We start from the raw sequence: 23,156 nt of genomic DNA, 5'->3' as shown, positions 1-23,156 counted from the left end.
GCAGCCCACAGAACTACAGCTCTGGAGCATGAAGTGTCACGATATTTATACAGGTAGAGATAGCATTTTTAGTCTGTGAGTATTGATGTATATGCTAGTTCAAAGTATTTATTATGATTTTTGTTCCCTTCTGCATCTCTCTCCTTAGCATGCAAGGCCTTAGTGATAACAGCAAGCATCCTGAGAAGAGCCCAGTCATCCCTGTGTCACACACTGGAGCTTAGCTGCAGCAGAGGAATTCTTCCAGAACATTTGCTAGACATGGTTCTACAGGCACAGACATTGCCAAATTCATTAATCCCTTTGACAGGGCCTGGATCACACAGGTATTAAACAGCTCAGTGCAGTTCAGGATTTAAATAAACTTTGCTTCTAAATATTAGGGGTGCACTCCATGAGCTTTAGCAATATGCACAGGCAGCTTAGAAATTCAGCTGGGGGTTTTCCAAGAGCATGATTTTGAATCTTGATACATAAAACAATAGTAGAGATTTTTTGTTCCAATGTTAAATTTAGAAATCTGAAATACCAGAACCAAGATAAGAAGTTCCTACCTCTAACTCTCAAAAATTTGAATGTGAATTGGCAGTCTCTGATTTATGGTTAACAACAGATTAAGTCACTAAACAGTATAATGATTCTAAAAATAGCAGCAAAAATAATATTCTAAAAAAAGTATACCCTTCATTTTATGATTTCATTTGTATGGATGAATGTGGGGACATTTTATTTTAGAAATATGCCTAACTGTAATTAAATAGTTATAAGCAAGTTATACTGGTATAGTTTGCGTGGCAGTGAGAGCCAAGAAAGAGTCTGCAGCAACACAAGAAACTCAAATACTGTTAAAAATTAAATTTTAATCAAGAAAGTTATGTCTTTACTTTTAAAGAAACACAGTTCATGTGTATTCAGTATTTAATGTCATTATTCCCATTTCCTTGAATTTTAGCTGTATTTTGCTTTTTATTATTAGCATTGGATTTGACTTGTCAAATTTTAAGCTTTCTGGTTTTTTTGCTATTTAAACAAGTATTTCCATTCCCATAAGTTTTGACAGCCTTAAACCTTTGTCCAGAAAAAATGGTCACAGAGAGTCTACGGAAATTAAATGAAAGTGACAGAGGTATTTGTACAAAAAAGTTCATTATTTAGATGTTTATATTAGACCATCATCACTGACTAGAAAATGTTTGCAGAGAAGATGATTTTGTAAATAAAAGTTACAAATAGTCTCTGCTGAGCACATGACCATGGAATAATCAATGTACATTAGACACAATTATCAGCTGAATAACAGGGGAGAAACAGAAGTATGTCTATGCTGTGTGCCAGCTGTAATAGTGAACAACACTTTTTAAAAAGGTGAGGATGGCCCATGTCATTGAAGTGTGTTTATATGAAGGCACCTGATCTCCCTTTTATGCACATTCACAAACCACCCTCAGCAAACAGAAAATGATACCTAGTGAAGAGACCCCCATGTCTACATCATAGAGCTTTAAATAGATCCTTTAGTCAAAGTGGCATGTGAAAATAGATTCATCTGCCAAAATGGACTGGGTACACCATTAGGCTCCCATTCTCCCACGTGTACAAATTCTTGTCTCGCAGACTGTACGAAAGCATAGCAAGAACAGACTGTGAAGACCGTAACTCAAACCTTGCATCAATCTGCTTCCCTTCCAGTAAATCAAAAGCAAAACTTACTGTCATGTCCTTAGTGTCAGTAACATACAGAATGCCACATGCTATGAATGCATTACCAGCCTTGGACTTAGGATAGGTGGTATTGATGTGCCGATTGACTAAGAACGTTTCTTCATTGACGTGTGCTACCATTATATTTTCATCAGTGCTTGAGGCATATATAATCCAAAGACCCTTCTCATCCACTGCTATGTTGAAATATGTCTTGGAGTTAGAGAAGAGGTAATTCCGGCCATGGTATAAGGCGTGGTCCATGGGCAGCTCGCTCAGCGAGGCTTTATCGAGCCCAAATCTGAAATGAGACACAGCAAGGATTCAGTAGGGGTGATCAGAGCTCATCTCCATTCACACAGGGTGGTGAATCACTGATAGAGGTGGTGTTGAAAATACTTCTTCAAGGACCATTCTGATATCTTTGAAGATTAAGTTCTCAAAGAACTTTCCAAAAGACCAGGAGGAAATTACAAAGTCATAACCAATCTGAACAGTGCACAAGATGTGCTTTGGTAGGTTTCACTTTATTTAGTCTAAGAGCTTTATTATCACTAGGATGAAAGAAGCAACTAAAAGGAATGGGTATGAAAAGGAATGGGATACCAGTTGAAGGTCTAAAATTGAGAAATGGAATCTATACAAAAGTTTGCTTTGGACTAGGTGGGAGCTAAAGGGAGAAAATGTGATTGACCAAAGCAGCAGGAATTCTGGGCAGCTTCACCTAGTCTTAGATAATGTGGTGATAGTAGACATCAAAGGAATACAAATTCTACTTTCGCAGAGCCAAAGTTGTGACCTTATGCTGCTCTCAATGGGACAGCCTGAATACTTCCATCTTTGATGGAAAAAAATGTTTTTATTCCTTGAAATTCCTTAATAGGTCAATAATCTGAGGGCAGGAGCAGTGAGCAGCTAAATCATGTTCCTCTACTGGTTTAGGAACCAGCTCTTTCTGAGACACGTGTGCTGTCAGCATGAAATCACCCAATAATACTGAGCTTCAGCAAAGGCAGGGACAGAGTGGCTTTATCTTTTTAAATAATGCCCTCTGGAAAGAAGCACGATTCAGTGTCTGACTTCTCGCTCTCTGTGTAGCTCCATGCTTCAGAGGAAGGAAAAATACTACCCAATAAAGGAATCTGCTACACTTGCAAGTGGTTTTTTCTGAAAAAAAACAGGCTTAATCACAGGAACAATTCAGATCCAGGAACATACAATACTGGGAGAATAATTTTTCTGTTTAAGCAGCATTGATAGCATATATTGGAAAAATCATTCTAAGTCAAGAATAAGCAACTTAGATCATTCTCCTCAGCTTTTGTAAAATTCACATTTGCAGCTACTCCATATTCCAGCAGCATGTGTGTGCAATAAAAAAAAAAACAGTTGAAGGCTGGAGGAGATTTCAGAAATACATGTGTCAGTCCTGTTAATCTTGTTAATTGCTTCACATCTGTAAATAGCCTCATGCAAGGGCTAGAAGGACAGCCCTTAACCAGACAAGTTGCTCAGAAATGCAGATTTTTTTTCAGGATTCTCTTCTATAAAAAGTATCTCAAGATTCATAAGAAAATCAAATTCTGGAGCAAACTAGACCCTATCTTTCCCTGTTTTATGTGAAAATCCTAAAGGGAGCAAAAAAGTGAGGTTTCATTCCTAGGTTCTCTTGGGCTCCCCCAGTCAGGGACAGTCCAGCCTGGAATTCCAAATGGTTCTGAAATTCTTTAATCTTCTGACATCTTGGGGTAAATTACAAGATCTAGTGTAATAGTTTCATCAACCACCAGAACTGAAGCTACAAACACTCTTCTGATCACTAATATCAACAAAGTGAATAAAAAAATAACAGAGATAGTAAAGCATTTTAAGAAACAAAGTGAAAAGAATGAAACTCACACTGTTGAGGATCTGACCATCATGAGAAAACCTCCCTGGGGTCAGACAAACCTGGTTTTACCAGCTTTTAAATATGATGAGAATCTCCTGTTGAATGTTTTTTTCAACATTTGCAAAATGGACTAACCAGGTCCTCACTATACTTTCCACTGAAACAATGAAACAGCACCCTGGAACTTTTATGGAGCCAAAATTCAAGGACTTCACTGTCACAGAATCCATAGTGCCTCATTCTGTCTGTGCTGAAGGTAAATAATCTCTGAATGAAGAACAGAACAGAAAGGCCATTTCTCAGCAGCTCCTTGAGAGGATTTGAAAATTCCACAAATAGTTTTTGTTCATCTGTACACGAAGGCATTTCCTCATTAACAGTATGCAGGCAAAGGTGAGGAATCTCTGCCCTATCACTGTGTATTGCTTAGGCAGTGATGGTCTCTTACAGACCACTGGAGAAAAAGCCAGAAGATGTTTAAAGGAGGCTGCCAAAAAGTGAGCTCGTGCTTGGCAGAATAAATATTATAGAATCCTTGCAGCTTGCTCACATTCCTTGGCATCTACATGATTATAGGAAGGCGGCACTCACACCTGCTTGGGAACAGACATCAAAGTATAGTGAATGTTCTTGGCTCAGACATCAGAGTCGTGTAAGAACTTGAAAGCACAAGCAATCTTTCATTTGCCCTTGGACTGTCTTTGGCTCTTCCCACAAGGTGAGATTTTGGGGTTGATTTGTATTGTTTGTCTCTGTCCTCAGTAGAAACTGAAATGAGAGATGTAATTCCCAGCTCCAGTTCAGGTAGATGTATCAGGAAAGTAGTAGAAACTTCTCACTAGGAGGAAATTGAACACTGGAGCCACTCCTCCCCAGTGGAATGTGCAATTCTCCAGGTCGCCCTGTCCTCAGCAGGTGCCTCAGTGCATCCCTCTGTGCAGCAGCATTCCCTGCTGCTGCTAGCCAGAGCAGAGCACAGCAAGGGCTCTGCAAAACCAAGTTTCATGAGTGGGCCACGGTCACAAAACCACCCACCTACACCTGCCACACTGCAGCTGAACCACTTCTGACTCAGATGCACATAGAAGCACAGCTTATTCTTCTAAATCTAATCTTTTCTTCTGGTACTCAAATATCTTAGTGAGTTCTCATTTCTTTCATGTGATTATGAGCACAGCCAAGAGTTCAAGTTGAAGAACACCCACAGCAATGTAATGTTCAATAGAACCTGTTGGATCCCAGGACAGCCAAGAGCAGAATCTCTGTCCTCTCTGTTTATCCCTGGGACCTGTTGCTCTGTGACATGGCAACTGCAGAAGTGAGCCCCTGAGACACAGGGCTGAACAATGCCTAAGGAACTGTCACAGCAGAGTAGTGGTCCTGAGCTACTCTCCCAATTTTCCTCTTTCCACAGCATCTGCACACACAAAGGGGAAGGCTGGTGGCCCATATTCTGGGTACAGATTGGAAAGAATGAGCCGTTCTGTTCTGGAAAGAGCTCTGAACCATTCCTCCATTCTGACTATTTAGGTAGGACCAAAAAGAAACACAAAATGCTACAAGAAGAATTGTCTGCTTTTCTCAGGTTCAGCTCTGGCACTCTAACCCATCGCTCCTCCTTGCACAACTTCATTTGTCTTACACCAACTATATTTGACTTACTTCTGAATGGCATTGGATCCTCCCTTCTGATAGTAGAGATAATTGTTTTGTACTGCATGACCACATCCATAGAAGAATCCTGTGATGTTAATGATCCTGTAGCTGTCATTCAGCAAGGCATTGGAATTTTCATATTCTTTTATATAGTTCCCTAAACAAAGGGGAAAACATGTTAAAAAAAAGGACTATGATGTAGTTCATCTTCTTTTGAGGTCTCTGTCCTAAAGTTCAGTCTTTACTGAAAGTCTATCTCAATCAACTATCTGAAAAACAATTGTATTTGTATTTTTAATAGTGATTCTACTTGTTGAGATTTGAAAAAAAGAATCCAGAGACACACAAAAAAAATTCTATAGAAATGATGATCGAGAGCTCACTTCCCAGAGACATAATGGGTTCTCATTCTGAACACAGCTGATGTGTATGCAGAAATATTTCCTTTCCCCACTTAGGTCCTGGACGTTTTCCTGCTCTAAATGTAGCTTATACAGCATTTGACTCGTTTTCATGCCTAACTAAATGAAAAAGCAAAACTCTGAGCTATAATTTAGGGAAGTAAAGCCATAGGAAACAAACTCTTGGGGGAAAAAAAGGGATAAAAAACCACAAACAATAGACATTTAAACTTGGGTTTGGTAAAAGAAATCCCAAACATCAAACTATTTTCAAAATCTGACGCTGACTCTGAAAATGTCTAAAGATGCTACAAATGCCTACAACCATAGGTATAGTCAAATATTAAGCAAGTAGTATGGAAAGTGTTCTGAAAAAGAGGTAGGTAAAAACTCCTTATTCTTACAAGTTTAGGTTGAAGAGATTAAGGAAGCAATGTCAGGGTAACAATGATTTTTTTGGTCAGTGACTACTACTAAAAATACCTGAAAAATGCATGGTGAGCCAAATCCTTTCATCACTTATGTTTGCAGGTTCTCTCATCCAAGTTCCAAATGTGTTCTGCACACTGACAAAGTGAACAGGGCTTCCTACAGACGTTATGACACATTCTAGTGAAAAAAAAAGAGCACATGTCCATGATCTGTGACACCAAGAGAGAAAGCAGCACTTGAGTCACACTTTGTAGCAGGTTACCAGCTTTTTTTGGAGGACCTGGGGTTCTGTCTTCAGCCTTTTCAGTGAGGGTATCATCATTTGGTATAGCGCATGTCTCACCTAGGGTGGAGGGAGAAAGAAAAATGACACATTTTACCCTATTTGACATGACAGATGGGCACATCAGTGACTCCACTAAAGTAAAGGAATGACAACTGGGATTTTGCTTCATCTGGAAAAAAAAATGCTTAGGCTGGTGTGGTCAAAAACTGAGATAAGAAAAGAGTTGCTCTCACTTCTGCTAAGGAAATTAAGTGTTCAGGTTGACAGTCAACTTTGAGGAAGAACTAATTAAATCAACAGATTTAGTTCCTTAGCTGTGAATTTCTGAGTAGTCGGGAAGAGAGAGTTGCCCTTTTCATGAGCTAACTCCAGACAGCTGAGGTAGCTGGAAAATGGCTGATTTAGTAATAAGTTTAAAAGCATTTTCTTGGGAAGGAGTAGCTGTTAAACTCAAAACCTTCATGCACAGATCCCCACAGACCAGCAGAGAGGGTAGATCCTGTAGGCAACACAAAGTTTTGCTCCTGCTGTTGGTGCCCCAGACAGCAATAAAGCACTAACACATGCACTGAGTACATAATGCATGAGGTTGGCACCCACTCCACTAAAGAAGCAGGATGAAATACTAAGGGAAACGACACATTGTATTATTTACACAGGTAGAAATGGTTCACATTAGAATCAAACACCTGGAAATACTTTTCCCTGCATTAATTTAAGGAGTAACTGGCTTATCTTAGCATTCACTGTTAAAACAATGCCTGAATTAAATTATTTATGGACCCTTTCTTTTTTCTTCTGCCCTTAAGACAATGTGACACCTTTCAGTTTGCTTAGAATAATTAAACAGAAAACAGCTCTCAGTTTTTTGCTGGTTTCCTTGTAGTTTTGCTTTCTAATTACATTCTTTACTTTTATCTCCAGCATTTCACACTGCTTGACACACAGGCTGCAAATTTTTTCAACTTGCATTTTCCTTGTTGCTTTCTAATATATTTCTAGGATTTACAGGTCTGTGATGAAGTTTAAGTGACAAAGCTGGTTAAAAATAGGAAAAAATAAAAAGTAATGCTGAAAGGGTACCATGACATTCAGAAAAGAAAGGACAGATAATACTGCATTGTTGTTTTCTCCTTTAGGTCATATCCTCCTTTTGTTCATGCAGAAGAAAACTACTCCAGGATGGAGCAAGAACAACATGTATTTCTCCCATCCATTATCTAGGGCATTTGGTGAGATGACATTGAACGTTTGCAAGTGATCACAGTGTATCTCCAGTAAGGCACAAACAGTCCACCCAGCCATGGGAAGCTAAATGCCTACAGCTAGAATTTACAATTCCTCGAGATCCTGTCCAGTTTCTGATCCCAAAATACTTCCAGAATATTTCAAAAAACAAAATCACTCAGCAGAAATTATAAATTGCATGCACAAGTTGATTTTTGTTGAGCTGAGTCTAATAGATGCAGTTGACTGAAGGAGCAGTTCCCTGTAGAGCAGTTCATCTAAAACCATAGGATAGCCAAGGGCCAGGGCAGTGTTTGTAGCAGAGCTGAGAGCACAATTTGCCTTTGAGAATATTTGCAATACTTCCAGCTGCACGGATTAGAAAGCAACTAAAATTGAAAAGACAGTTTTCAATCAGAGATTCTTATGGGAAATTTTCACTACTTTTTTTTCATCAAAAACCAAGATAAATATCCTGCTGATTCCTGTCATAAAATATTCTGGTTGAGAGTTAATGGAGTTTAAAAGTCATTAAAACTATTCATTTGGTCTGTTGGGGGAAGGTGGGAAGGATGGAGCATAGATATTTCATTTCTTTCAGACTTCACTAACAGTACCAGAGAGAAAAATTATACCTGATCTTCCAACTAATTATTCTTGTCTCTTGAAGAAATTAAGTTTTACCAGATTCAAAATTTAATTTGAAAAAGCTAGGCTTGTATTCTTATGCAATAAGTTAATTACAGTTGTAATTCAGCATATGTATTCTCTTTCCTTGAAAGAGAGATGAATATTTAATTACAAAATCTGGATTATTCATTGAATTTTGGTAATAAGATCTCATGGTTATAAAAGCTCATTGAAGATGATCTCATCTTTGCAGAGTTATTTGAGTGTAACTCCCATTTTCACACTGTGATTTAAAATCCATCAGAGATCCACCAGAGACCTTATCCTCCAAAGCATTTCAGTTTGTTTCAACACTTGAAAAGAGGCACCTGAGCAAATGGCCAATTATCTCATACAAGAGTTCATGTATTTCTGAATTTCAAATAGGATGAGATTTCTGCTCCAGCTCTCTCCTGTCCATTGTAAGAAGGGTCTCTGGGTTCTGTTCTGACATTTCAATGTCCAGAAGCAGGGGTTTATATTTACATCTAGTATTAAAAATTCATTGCTTAAAAGCAAAAATTTCAACTCTTACTTTCCAAATTCATCCCATCTAATAGAAAACACCATTTGTAAATACTTTGCCCAAGCTTCATCAAAGCACAATTAAAAGAGTAACATGAAGGTAATCTGCTGCTTTATTCAAACCATGTTTCAGCAAAGCACCTGAGCACATGCTCAGCTTTAAGCTTATGCAGTTTTCACGATGCCAGCAAAACTGAACTCATGCTTACTGTTTTGTGAGCCTTGGTTTAATCTTGAACCTGTTCCTAGTATGGAAAAGAACACTGGAAAGCACTAACCTGTGCATTTGCTGCTGTAGATGTTCTCCAGAAGCTCTGCTTTGGCTTTACCTTTACCTTTACGTTTCCCTGGAGGCCCTGGGGGTCCAGGAGGTCCAGGGGGCCCAGGTGGTCCAGGCTCACCTTTTGCACCTGTGTACAAAACACAGGGTCAGGACACAGCCCTTCCCCAGGCAGCAGGAAACCTGCAGGGAACTGTAGGTGTCCACAGGACAGCCACAGAACAGCCTCCCTCTTTCCTAAGAGGTTCCTGAGTACAGAATCAGGTGCAACAAACTCTCTGAAATGCTGTTTGTTAGAGGGTGAACCAGACAGAGCTTCACAAGGAGTAGGACATCAATGCATTTTATCTACCTGGATTACAGGCCCATTAGAGAGTTACAATATCAGAAGCTGCACTGCTGTAATTTTACATAGCTTATATTTGGCTGTTTCATGTGTTCCTGAGTGAAAATCTGCCCTTCATTTTCTAGCAGAAAAATAAAACTACTGAAGTAAGACTGAAGTAAAGAGCAGGAGGAAGTCAACTGTATGAAAGCATTCTGGAAGGGGTGAAATTCACATAAACCTCAACCCAAAGGCCAAGCAGAAAGGTTTTTGTGAAGTCTTGCCTTACAAAGAGAACAATCTCCTGGGCCAAGCAATACTCAGACTTCTCTCTGTATATAAACTATATTTATACAGGTTGGTTCTGCCCTTGCAGATCCCATTCATGCTTCAGAAGCAGATTATATCTTTTTCTGTCAAGTACACTGTTGCAAAAGAACTCTCAGGAGCACTTTTCCATACCTTCTAATATCACATCATTGTTTGCATCCCCCTTTTCTCCCTTGGCTCCTCTTGCACCTTTTCCTCCAGGCATACCATCCATGCCAGGTAAACCCATTTCTCCTGGTTCTCCTTTCTGTCCTTGATCACCTTTTGGTCCTGGTAAACCTAGAAATAAAATTTCAGTATCAAAAGCTCTGCTCCAGTATTAAGCACCAATTAATCCATATTTTTACTACAAACCATATTCACTCTAATTATATTTTTCACCTGTATTTAGCTGGATAGCTGTAATTTCTTCGGATTTCAAAACAGCATTGTAACCTAATATGAAGGGAAACTCTACCTATTTTTCCTCTTTTTCCATTTATTCCCGGTTCTCCCTTTTGTCCTGGAGTTCCTGGGATTCCATCTGATCCATTGTAGCCAGGCAGTCCATCAAGTCCAGGAGGCCCTGATCAAACCAAACAGCACAACTGAATTTTCACTGCAGCATGCACCTTACCCTGAAATCTACTGTATTTACATGCATGTTTATATATGTATTTAAACCCCAGCAAAACATAACTCAGACTTTTCTGATACAGAGAATTGCTCTAAGCAAACCCACAGGTTAAGCAGCACAGAAAGAAAACAAGTAACCATTCATAACATGGCCTTGCAAGGTGAGTGAGAACTGAGACAGAGTTAAATGAGAAAGGAGGAAAAGTTATGGGGGAGGTGGGAGAGTGTAATCAGTAACCAATATTTTTTTAAAAGATGGTTTTGGTGTTAAATTATAATATCCATTTCCTTGGGAGGTTAATATATAAATTCATCTCTTCACCTAGATGCTACTTAAACATCTTAATTTTGATCAAATGTTCTACTCCCTCCACTAGAAAATTTAAATGTCTAAAACCTCCCCTCTCTCAGAAGGGGCATGAGCTGATTTAAATACAAGCGTTATAAAGCTAGGCAGTCATTCAACCCTCCCTTAATCTAATTAGCAAAGGAAAACAATTTTGGGAAAGATAAGTTTCTGGATTTCAATACTTTGTACCACAGCTTTTTCAATTATCCCCAAATGTTACTGCAATTGTCCAAGAATCCTACCTGGCGGTCCTGGGGGGCCTATAACAAGAGGGGGGAAAAAAAAAACAAGAAAGAAGAAATGGTGAGATTAACCTAGCAAGAAAACAAAGCAATTACAAACTGAACTGATTAGCACTAGATCAGAACAGCAAAAGGGTAAGAAAATCCCTCAAAATCCCTCAAATTTCAAAATGAACATCTATCTAACTGCTTTGTATTACAAATAACTATCTGAGCATTAGCAGTAACTCAGACTTACCAAAAGAGTAACACATTTACATATACATGCTTTGCTTTTTTCAAACTTCAGTTCATAAAGGTTTGGCAACAACCTCAGCACTGTAACCTCACTGTCAGAGGCTTTGATGCCTTCACAAAGCCATGGATGCAAAGCCATATTTCCTTTATGTTCTCCAAAAACCTGTTCTAGTGGAAGAATATTGACTTTACAATACTGATGAATGGCACAATTAAAGATCCTGTTGGAAATACACATTAGAAAGACATGCCACATTTCTCTGTGTTTTACAGATTCTTCATTGCAGTTCAGGACTCAGACTATTTAAATAGGGGGAAAAAAAGTCTTGTCATTCTAATCAACAGTCAGGCTTTTCACATGTGATAGTTCTCCATTCTGGATCAACCTTCCCACAGAAACTGGTTGGTACATTTAGAAATTGCATTTGCTTCAGTCATTCAGCAATTTGTAATACAAAAAAATCTGTCTCACTCTCTTACATTGCTCAGATGTAGGCCCTAAAGAGAAGCAAGTATAGAAAGCAAGAGTAAAAAAAGATCAACCAGAACATGTTTGTGATTTATCATCTGTGATCCCCAATACACATTATAAAAATTCTAAAATAGAAAACCACTTGGAGAATACAGAGGTGGCAGTTGCAATTAGAGAACCAAATTAGCTCTGTGAACATTTTTATCCAGCCAAAGTACTGTCTTGTTTCAACCAAACTTTTTATGACAGAAAATAACAGTAATTACTAGATTCCCCTGAAGATGACAATTTTCAGCATTAATTACAAAGCATTATGAGTAAAGTGAAAACCATTTTACAATTGCATTCTAGGATTCATCCCTGTTAATCAGTACAGGCAGTAACATCAGTTAACAACTTTCTGCCAGTTTTCCAGAAAATGGCCTTTTCTCCCACACTGTTACACCCATTAGTGCATTTAATTACTTTCTCATCCCTAAAGCTGAGGCTCCTCGTACAAGCATAACATATATGAGAAAGGTGCTTGAAAAGCAACAAATGTCACTACAGCAGAGAAAGCCACTCATTTAATGGTGTTCAGAGAGAAAAAGGTGCAAAAGGCACCAAGGAACATGAATTCACAAGTCTGAAACCCCAAAAAGCTAATACTTAGACTGTCTGTGATTCAGTCACTTTTGCAATCAGAACTGATGTACAACTTCATAAATATTATTTAACATCTGTGTGTACAATGTAAGTTCTCATTTATGTTTAATCAGTTGAGTCAAATGAACCTTATTGCCATTTGAAAATTCAAACCAGACAGCGAGGCATTTTCTTTAACTCATAAAAACTTGCTTCTTTCTAATCTTCTCATATCCAAAAGGAACACAACTCCTTCTGTGGCAGACCTTAAAGTTGGACTGTAGCTCTTAAATTGGCTGCTACCAGACACTCTTCATCAAACCCCCCCAAAGCTTTTCACACCTTCTGGTGACTCAGCCATCAGCAGCTCCAGGTCCTCACTGGTGACATGTGAGACATGCTGCAGCTGAGGAACACGATTTCACTACGTGCCACTGCTCCACCGCAGTTGTAACAATGGCAGCAAGTTTTTACCCCCTGCTCGTTCCTCCCATGTTAGGCATGAAGTGTGACATACACAAAAATATTATGACTAAATCTCAACTGGTATTTTGAACACCCAAATCTAAAAGATCTTCATATGAAAATTACGTGATAGAGAAATGGCTCCAAGTAGCATCAACTGAGCTCCTTAAATTCCAGCATTTATATTAAGAGGTTGCAGATAAGTCCCAAAGTGGTCATATTAATCTTTCTTAAAATTCTGATAAATAGCAGTTTTGTGACACAGTTATTGACCTCAGGTTCTTTGAAAACACTGTTGCTGTGTTCCTGGAGGTAGCATAGGTGTAATGCCTAAGGCCACAAACATACCTGTTAAGCATATCCCTTTTGTGCTGTTACACAAATCCACCATCACTCGGACCTAACATTGCAAAGAAATTAAAGTTGAAATCAATGCATTTCATAGAAGTATCTGGTTCACTTTACCTACAGAAATCATTCCAAAACCAAAAAAGATACAAGTGGTCCCCTGTGCTTATTAGAATAAGTTATTCAGAACACTTCAACACTATGACACCATCCATCTCTTTGGGCAGTGTTTCTCTCATAAGACTCTGTTCAATAAAGCTCGGTTTAATCCTCACTGAAAATATGAATAAAATATTGGGCAGAAAACTCCATACTTCACTTAGCCATTAAATTTCGCACATCACTGGAACACATGTGGTTGTCCATTCATGGACTCCATCAGTAGAAGGTATTAAAATCCAATTATTAGCCAATAAAAACTACATTCAATTTTATTTTATATTTGGATTAAGTGATGGAAACCTTTCTAATGTAGCATATCCAGGAAGAAAGATGACCTGTGTTCCAAGTCAGCAATTTTTTATATTTGAATAACCAAGATGTGCAAATTTGAGATAGACCTTCATCTACTCAATTCAAGCAAAAAGACAGGACCTTATTAAACCAAACTGGAAGACACATTCATAAAGATGCTTTTTAAAAATTTATCAATAGAGGAGTCATCTTTACAAAAACACAGTCCTTGGCTAGGCAAACATTCACATGTCCTGCATAATGACAGCCAACACTGAAACATTTTGCCACTCATCAAAACAAACAGCAGAAATAAAAATATTATGACCATGAATTCTGGAAGTCCCTCAACTCTCTATGGGAAAGTCTAATGTTTATAAATGAAGGGTCACATTTCAGGGCTGTGCAATGTTTGATAATTTATGAACCATTAACCCAGAGCTGCACATGTGTTGTTCTTTTACAATTACTCTATTTACAATTAATGGAATGCACTAGTCCCAAAAGACACAAGGAACAAGTGCAAGGCAATCTGAAAGGCAGACCGAAGTTTAATCCTAGCAAGGTTATTTGCCACTGTCAATCATTATTTTTAAAATTAATGAAGCATTAGCTTCAACTGCTAAATCTAACAGACTCAAATAAGGGACAATTAGTTTGACAATGAATTCCTGTTGAGTCTCATACATACTCTACTGATTCCAGACTGTACTGGAACAGTACATATAAAATTTTAGATTCAATTTAAATTAGCTGAGAAGTGCTAACTGGATTTGAATATCAGAATATGCTTGTTTTCTTTCCCCTCACACTCCTCAAAAACACTTGGCTCCTACCCTGTAATTTGCAAAATACACATTGTCCATGTGCACTCTAATTCTAACTGCATTTTAATTTAAATAGTTCTGAGGTTGTTGAAGTGATTACAGCTTACTTTGGAGCCCTCCAATTATCTCAGCAGCACTACTTTTACCAGTCAGTGCAACTCAGGTGACAATTAAAAAAACGGCACTCAGGAAGTGCAAATAGCCTGTGACAGAACTCCAGCTTAGCTATGAAAGATGAGCAGACCATTCACAGCCAGCATCATCACTAAGAAAAGCTACAGATATAAATATCTTATTTAAATGCTAAAATCTTAGTTTTCCTGTGGAGAAATGGTGGAAAATTATAAATAAATAAATAAACCCCTAAACGATGAAATGATAATTGGTAGCCATCACCTCTTGCACTGTCTTAATTCACGCTTTGAATCTTACTGGCCTTTTACCCTCCCATCAACCTTTCTGCAGCAGCCAATTTCATATTTTTACTCTCTTACAAAATAAATACACATATACCTAGATAAGAGGCCCTGAACAAAAAATATACTCATGTTATTAAAGCTAACATGATTTTTGCTGCCTGTGGTTATCTCAAAGATTCGTGAACAGTGGGCACATCAGATGTGTCCAGAGCAGGAGCTGTGCAGAGCAGTGGGACTCGGATACCTACAGTGGCCCTGCAGAAATGCCTCCCCTGCCAGAGAGAACCTGCTCAGGCCCACATTCAACAGGGGCCACCAGTGTGGCAGGAGTCATCCCACCAACTCTGAGGAACTTTGTCTCACGCTACAAAAGTAGCCACATCTTCACATTGCATTAGTGGGAGTTAGATTCAAAATAAAGAAATGCACGAGTGGGAGGAGGGGGTGCTTGAATATTTTTCTAAGGACTTTTTTCCTCTTGAGCAAGTGATTCTGCACACAGTTACACACTGTCCTAAGCAGTGGCCAGAATGAAAAATGTTTGATGGGAGTAAGAATAAAAAGGCATCAAACCCTCCCAAGCAGCTCCCTGCAGGATGCACAGATTGAAATGAAGCTCATCACACACAGCAGGAGTGGACATTTAGAGGCACGAGTGCATAGTCTGGCCACATGCTGTTCAAGTACACACAGTGTCCTCAGTGCTATTTGGAGGGGGCAATAAAACTCATGTAATCCATACCTGGTACCTACTGACAGCAGAGCAGCACATTTAATGGCCACTGTCAAAACTATCCAGACACTCACCTGCAACTAATGATCCCAGTTTGAGAGGCTAGCAGTAAATGGCACTGACTGTTTTCAAGCCCTGTCAGGATCAGAATCCTTTCCTCAATAATTTTATTTGTGGTTTTTTTGGACTCAAAGAAGCAACTCATATCAGATAGAGTAAAACAAACTGCAGCTGCCAAATTCAGGGATGACTTCCTAAAAGAAGCTATTTAAAAGCCAGTTTTGAGTACAAAACCATGTGATTTTACAGATTCTTACTTTATGCTTAAGTTTTGTATTGCAAATTCTAAACTCAAAGCTAAAAAAAAACAAGAATAATAAATTATTCTAAACCCTAAACAATGTCATTATCAAGACCCCATGCTTTGAACACCTGTGCTTGACACTCTCATTAGCCCTAATATTAATGGAGATGTTGTCACTGTAAAATGAGGATTGCAATAGTTTATTAACAAAAATGCTGTCAGAATATGACTGAAAAGGTATTTTCTATAAATAATTTTTGAAACCAGAAATAGCAATACACAAGTAAGAGCCTGAGTTAAACTCTGGTGCACCTAGACCTGCAATCCTTACTGGGACAGTTTCTACTAAGGTTTCCTCAACAGTAATCTTTTCCTTGCACTTCTTCTAGCTCAAAACTCAAAAGCTTTTCAATGTACTCAAAATTTTTCAACTACATGACATTAGTCCCTACTGAGTTAGATCATCTTTCCACTGTGCAATAAACTGCGCTGTTCTGCCAGAGAAAGAACATGCAGTTCTCCTGGTCCATCAAATACCATCTCAAACTAACACTTACAGAAGGGCATTATCACTTCCTAAGAGATGTCAGGGGATGTCCGGCGCTCACGCTGAGATGCTGAACAGCACCAAACACGCGGGGGTTGTTAGTGGTGTTAGTTTAAAAACCGCAAACCTCGGAAAGTGGAACGCGATGTTGGAGTTTCACCAAACCCCGACTTCGCTCCGTTTGTGAAGTTTGCGGTACCAGCAGCTGTGCCCGCAGCAGCCAGAGCAGCGCTGGGCAGGGACGCTCGCCCCGGGCGCAGCATCCGCGCCAGGAGCGCCCCGAGCGCGTCCGAGGAGCGTCCGCAGGGCTGCGGCGGGACCATCCCGGCTGTCCCCCGGCCCGAGCGGGCCTGCCCGTACCGGCACCATGGAGTAGGTGAGCATCAGCAGCATCTCCTCGCTCTCGGCGCGCACGTGGCCCCGGGCGCGCTCCCCGCGGCGGCTGCGGCGGGACCGAGCGGCGGGCGCGGGGGGCGGCCCCCGCACGGAGCTGTTCCCGTTCCCGATCCCGTTCCCGATCCCGTTCCCGATCCCGATCCCGATCCCCGCCGCCTCCAGCTCCCGCAGCGCCGCGCCGAGCTCCCGCCACTGCGCCAGCAGGAACAGCGTGCCCGCCGCGCTGAGCGCCGACAGCAGCCCCACGGCGGCCAGCAGCGCCCGCCCGCACCGCGCCTCCATCGCCGGCAGCAGCGCCCCGAGCCGCGCCTTTATCCGGCCGGGAGGGCAGGGCAGGGCACGGCAGGGCACGGCAGGGCAGGGCTGGGCAGGGCAGGGCCGGGCTGGAGGGCAGGGCAGGGCTGGAGGGCAGGGCAGGGCTGGAGGGCAGGGCTGGGCCGGGCAGGGCAGGGCACGGCGGGGCTGGAAGGGAGGGCAGGGCAGGGCAGGGCAGGGCAGGGCACGGCGGGGCTGGAGGGCAGGGCGGGGCAGGGCAGGGTACGGCAGGGCACGGCACCGCACCGCATGACAGCGCAGGGCAGGGCACCACACGGCACCACGGCCGGACTGACCCCGCACAGCCGGCAGGACGAGGAGCTGTTCCGGTCACTTCCCGAGGGGGATGTCCCTGGACCTGGCGTGCTTTCAAACCTTTCAGCCTGTGACCACGCTTTCAAAGCACTGACATGGCACATGGCTTTCTGCAGGTGTCAGACAGTGACACTGCATAGCAAAACTCCCTCCTGCCATCACCCCCTGACACAGGTCCTGCAGCTCATGCCATCACTTTGCTCTATTACAAATATCATGTATGATTCGCTACAAAAACTGAGCTGTTGCATTAGATGTTCAAGCACAGACCTTTCCCAAATTACTGCTGCTAAACCTTCTGTGATATAGGATATCTCTAATATAACAGATTTTGTTATCAGTTAATTCAGAGCCAAGATAAGTAAAGGAATTACAGCATACAGCAGAACCTGACCGAATACCAAGACTTCATGAAGAATGGGGAAGCTCTTGAATTCAAAACACTTTTCAAAAAAGTTTTTTTTAACACTGACATTTCAAATCAAAGCCATGCACTTTCTTACACTGATACCACTTCAAAACGACCTCAAGAAATTCCCAGCTTTTGAATGCCAAGTTTCCTAAGAGAGGGCTTTGATCCTTTGTCAGAGTGACAATTCTCTGCTGCAGCTGATCACATACATTTTGTCTCCATTCTGCCATTAGCTGTAATTCATGCTAATCCCACGGTACATTGACAGATGAACCATGAGGTCAAACCAAATCTGGACTTAATACACTCAGTTCTGCTACAGCTGCCTAAGCACAGAAGAGAAGCAGAGACAGGAAAACAACTCCATCATATTAAATTTCTCATCTCTCTGAAATAACAAATGGCTGCAAAAAGTGTTGGTGTCCTCAGGCATTGCATCAGAGACTTTTTCCTTATGAAACTGCCACGACAGGTATAGGTAGAGCAATCATTCCATCTCATCCCATGATGGCAGATGAGACAGAAGAAAATCACCTTACCCCCAAAGGCATGAGACTTATCAGCACAGAAACAAAGAAGAGTTTGGGCTGAAGGGCACTTGTAAAAGTCACCTAACCCAGCCCCTCTGCAGGGAGCAGGCACGTTTTCAAACAGACCAGCTTGCTGAGAGCCCCATCCAACCTGGCCTTGGAAGTTTCCAGGGATGGAGCACCTATCACCTTTCTGGACAGCACATCTCAGTGTCTCAGTGTCTCACCACACTTACTGGAAAGTATTTCTTCCTTGTATCTAATCTAAACCTACTCTAAGATATTCTAAGGAATAATTACAAAACTAATTATGCAAAAGCTTGCTGAGAAATCATTTGAGGCTTTGGACCTTGGCAAACTATTCTGAAGGTGTCACAAAGCCCTCCATATGTGTGAATAGCCTTTCTGATGTCACTGAGGGTTGCAGGAATAATTGATTCTCCCAGTATATCTACACTGAGCAGGACAATCCTGGGGGTGGAAAATCCCCTGGCCAGCTGGGGTCAGCTGTCCTGGCTGTGCTCCCTCTCAGCTCCTCTGCACCTGCTCACTGCCAGGGCAGGAGAATCTGAGCAGTCCCTGCTGCAGGTGAGCCCTGCTCAGCACCAGCCAGGGTGTCACTGTGCTGTCAACATTAACATAACTCCAAAATGCAGCACTGCACCAGCTGCTGGGAAAACAAATAACTTTATGCCTGCCAAAACCAGTTGATGTGCAGCTTAGCATAGAAGTGCATATCTGAGTTTTGCTTATAGTATTACTCTTGTAAAGGAGAAAGAACAGAAAGAAATAAGACCTTGCATAGAAATTCCCAGGAGACAGGATATCTCAAGCAGGCTTAGTTTATAATTCATAGACATAACAAAATGAGTAAGAATCTATCACACCAGCAAACTAAAACTTTCTGTCCAAGAACAAACAGAACTGCACCCCAGAGACCATACAGCATAACAAACAGCAATTCTTCATTTTTATTGTCCGTTTGAGAGTGTAATGATTGAGTAAAAAAAAGAATATAATAATTATGAGCTACAATTTGGAGAATAACAAAAGCAATACAGCACTCTTAGCACTCTTGCTTTCCCATCTGCCTAATTTTGCAATGTTTTCTCTGCATTACAATCAAAAAAGCAATTGAACATCGTTCATTTAAAAAATGGGCCATTGACTCACTGGGGACATCCTATCCAAGGCTGCAGTCTAGAACCTTGGATGGCAGAGTGGCAGAGTTCTTTCCCAGGCCCTGAGCTATACCAAGGTTTGTGGCAGTATGTGCAGAGCTGCACTTGGCTTGCTAGGACACAGCAAGAGAAATTGCCCAATTTTTGAAAGTCAGGAATCAGCTGACAGCACAATTTTGTGGCAAAGAGGGTCCCAAGACTGCACTGCAAGTCCTTGTATCTACTCCTGTGGCAGGAGGACTGACTGGGCTGTGGACATTCCTGTCCCTGCTTTCCTCTGAGTGTTCCCCCACCCCATATGAACAGCAGTTTGTTCAGATGTCTCCAGATGTCCTCTGCTACCACCTGATAATAACAGCAGTGTCTCCTGGATCTCCTGCCCCTGTGTAACACAGCTGAGATTTTGGTTCATCCGTACAGCAGTTGGTGCCAGCTGTAATGCACTTCATGCTCAATTCCTCTGTTCCTTCTCCATGACAAAAACCAATGGTCCCAATGGTGATCAGCAAAGCAATATGGAAGCTTGGGAATGCTGTTGGTAAATTCTAGAAACCTTACTGCTATTTTCTTACCAAAAAACCAGAAAAACTTGCTTAGAAGTGATTTAAACCCATGTGAGAAAAGTGTTATTTTCTCAGTTAGGTAGGGTGCCAGCAAGCAGCACTTCAATTATTTCCTGGCATTTCAGAGTCTGTGTCTCTAAAGCACGTCCTAACACGACTGTGCATCATAACTGACAGGGCATGCAAGGGTCACAGAAATCTGTCCAAGTAACACTGGAACCAGAGAGGAGCTAACAATATGCCAACTGCAGAGGCAACACCACGTTTGTACTTTTTAGAATTTCAGCTTTGCAGAGCTGAAATGAATTTCCAGGAAATAAAACACAGCTTTGCCACAAGAGGTTTTTTTTTTAATCCAAATTACTCACTATGTGTATAATAAAAAATATTCCTTGATTATTCTCAAGTTGACAATGTATTCAGATGGTGCCACACTTAACTAATGCTCCCACTGATATTTTACTTTGTAGAAGTTGTTGTTACTAAAATCTCATCTATTTTGGCAGCTGTCCCAGTGAAAAGCACACTGGAGAAGGGAACATTACTTTCCTTGGGTAGATAATACTGAAGAAGGACCAAGCTGCTGAGGGCAATGCTCTCATGAGACAGTTAACCAAACTGCCTCTGATGATGTCATGAAAGATTAGACAGATTATAGTTTTTATGAATGTTATCAGAAAGAATGCAATCTATTTTCCTGAACTAGTTAAAGCAAAAAGAAGGTCTTTTAAAGCTTTCATAACCTGCCATGATAAGTGACAGATTTTATTGAATCTCCCTTCTCCTCGAGAAATACACCGGAGGTTTGATAAATTCATTTTACAATCCCAAAGCTACGACATTCCAAACCTACAAAGCAGAAGGGGAAGATCATTCTTTGGACTGCCAAACTGATGAGCAGTTAAGGCTTTTCAGTAAATTCCTTGTGCTTTCCATTGCCACAGCTGACCCTGGTGACTGCTGCAGCCACATGGATGCACCCAGGAAAGAAGAGCTGTGAGTGCCCTTCCTCCCCACCCCTGCTCCCATTGCTCAAGCCAAGGGATGCTCCAGCAGCTGCAGAGCTGCTCCATCCAAATCACAGTTCCACTTTAACATTGGCACTGAAACCAACATTGTTTCTACAGCAAAGAATTAGCTTTAAAATATTAAAAGGCTTCTGGGTACATGCAAAAAGAGGCTTGATTTTGAAATTCATGTGAGGTCCTGGCATATTCATGTCCAGAAAAACTGGAACATGTAGGTTTGAAATGTCTTTGCAGCAGTTGTAGGTCAGCCACAATAGCAGATTTAGTGATTCAGACCACACTAAGTTGTGTGATCGACCTCACCCCACAGAATTAATTCAGGCTTCTAACAGTGGCACACAGCAGAATGCCTCCTACTCCATTTCTGCACATACATTCCACACAGATTATGGCATACTGGATTCAGGCTTGCTTTTCAAGGAAAAAAATATGTTGGAAGAAGATAAAAAATAAAAAGAAATACTATAATTCTCATGATTTTGTATCAGAGGAGGTGTGGAGAAGATGGAGTAATAGCCCAACCTGTTAAAGCTTGTATTGAGATTTTCAGTGGTAGAGATACATAATGCTCCTCAAGGAATCAGCCACAAATACCTTAAAATTGCTTCTAATTTCAGGAAATTCCTACTTACTACAGAGCTGCAAGAATAAGCAAATTTATGCAGAGGAAAGGATAGGCCAGCTGTTACTTTGGAGTATTCAGACTTATTATAAATCATAAACTAGGACCCAGTGAAAAAGTGTTTCTCACTAGGTAGGCCAAGTTGGTATTTGAATTTAAAAATAAAACCCATAAATATCTGCAAGTGCTGCAGCACAAAGAGCGCTATTCAATGGTGTCTGCAGAATGTCTCATTGTCTTTGAATGAGCATTCAATAAATTGGAGGAAGATGCCTTAGAGATGCATCATCAGGCCACTGGCAGCTGAAGACTATTTTCCCAGAAAACTACTCAGAATTCCTCCAACACACATTAGAAAAAAATCAAAACTGCACCATGGACAAAGATGACTTAAGGAGCAAAGAAAGAGAACAATTCAGACACCACGGCTACAGCCACCCATTCCTAACCTAAATTGTGGCAATAAAAGCAACTCATGACAAATAGTAAGTGACTTAAAAGATTTGTGACATCTTTGTACCACCATTGAAATCTGGAAATGATGAGAACTGTAGATACCCAGACAGTTATCCAAAATAGTCCCTGCTTTTTGCAGAGGTTCCTGCAGTTCAATGAGGAAGCAAAGGACAAGGACACTCCTCAACTACCCTGAAACACAGTCAGGAATTAAATATTAAATATTCAGTATCAAAAAATCATCAAAATTATGTTATCTCCATGCTGAGATACAAAAGAAAGAACATTTTTTGGTAAAGGTATTCCAACACAGAAGACATGGAGTTTCATACTATGGAAAGTCTCTTATGCCATCCACTTTCAAGAAGTCTGTCCAAGGAGCAAGAGTGGCCCAGGGATAACAGCCTGGGAGAAATAAAATAGCTGGATATAAAATAGAGCAGAATTGAGACTGCCTGCCTGCTTCAAACATTTCTAATATCACCGTGCATGGTGATGCCTCCACTGCCTTACAGCAGCCACTGACGGCTTTAATCAGCTCCTTGTTACAATCCACTCTGTAGCTCTTGGGAATTTTCAGTCAGGAAGCATTGAATATAAGCAGTATTCCAGCTTTTTTCCCCTCAACTTTTTGCTATTCATATCTGCCCTGTGATTCACAGAGGATTAAATATAATTTTGCTTTTTTGAGCACTTTTAACACATTAATTTGATATATAACTACACACACCATAAATATGCACTGTAAGACTATTTATATAGCAAAGAGAAAAAAAAGCACTATATACTAGCACTGTTTAATATGCCATTAAGAAGAAATACTAAATAATGAATTTACTACTGGTGTCTTTGAGAAAACTGAACACAGTCATAGCTGCAAACACAGCTGAAAAATAAATGAACCAACTGCACTGAGATAATTTGTAAATGGAGAACAGCAGTGTGATCTCAGAAGACTCACAAAAAGACTGCTGGCTGCA

At 40.7% G+C, this 23,156-nt stretch overlaps 1 protein-coding gene across 1 annotated transcript; it reads right to left on the bottom strand.

Annotated features, from left to right (window-relative positions):
* Positions 1–840: 840 nt before the first annotated feature.
* GLDN (gliomedin) lies at positions 841–17,036 on the bottom strand. Its single transcript, XM_033070977.2, has 10 exons — positions 16,719–17,036; positions 13,076–13,127; positions 10,930–10,947; positions 10,181–10,288; positions 9,856–10,002; positions 9,067–9,198; positions 6,344–6,424; positions 6,133–6,258; positions 5,255–5,405; positions 841–2,002 (listed from the first exon to the last, which is right to left on the bottom strand). Exons 1-10 carry the CDS (start codon positions 17,034–17,036, stop codon positions 1,543–1,545), a joined length of 1,593 nt encoding a protein of 530 aa, XP_032926868.1. The 3' UTR covers positions 841–1,542.
* Between the last annotated feature and the right edge of the window lie 6,120 nt (positions 17,037–23,156).

The sequence above is a fragment of the Catharus ustulatus genome, chromosome 12 (genome assembly GCF_009819885.2).
Source record: "Catharus ustulatus isolate bCatUst1 chromosome 12, bCatUst1.pri.v2, whole genome shotgun sequence".
Classification (NCBI taxonomy): Eukaryota; Metazoa; Chordata; class Aves; order Passeriformes; family Turdidae; genus Catharus; species Catharus ustulatus.
Note: the sequence above shows the minus strand (reverse complement) of the source record. Positions and strands in the feature narration are given on the sequence as shown.

Coding starts and splice junctions, on each gene's coding strand:
- GLDN (XM_033070977.2), bottom strand. CDS start 17,036: ATGGAGGCGCGGTGCGGGCGGGCGCTGCTGGCCGCCGTGGGGCTGCTG. Junction 13,128..16,718: donor TCACCTACTCCATGGTGCCG/GTACGGGCAGGC, acceptor TTGCAATGTTAG/GTCCGAGTGATGGTGGATTT. Junction 10,003..10,180: donor TGGAAAAAGAGGAAAAATAG/GTAGAGTTTCCC, acceptor TTTTATTTCTAG/GTTTACCAGGACCAAAAGGT.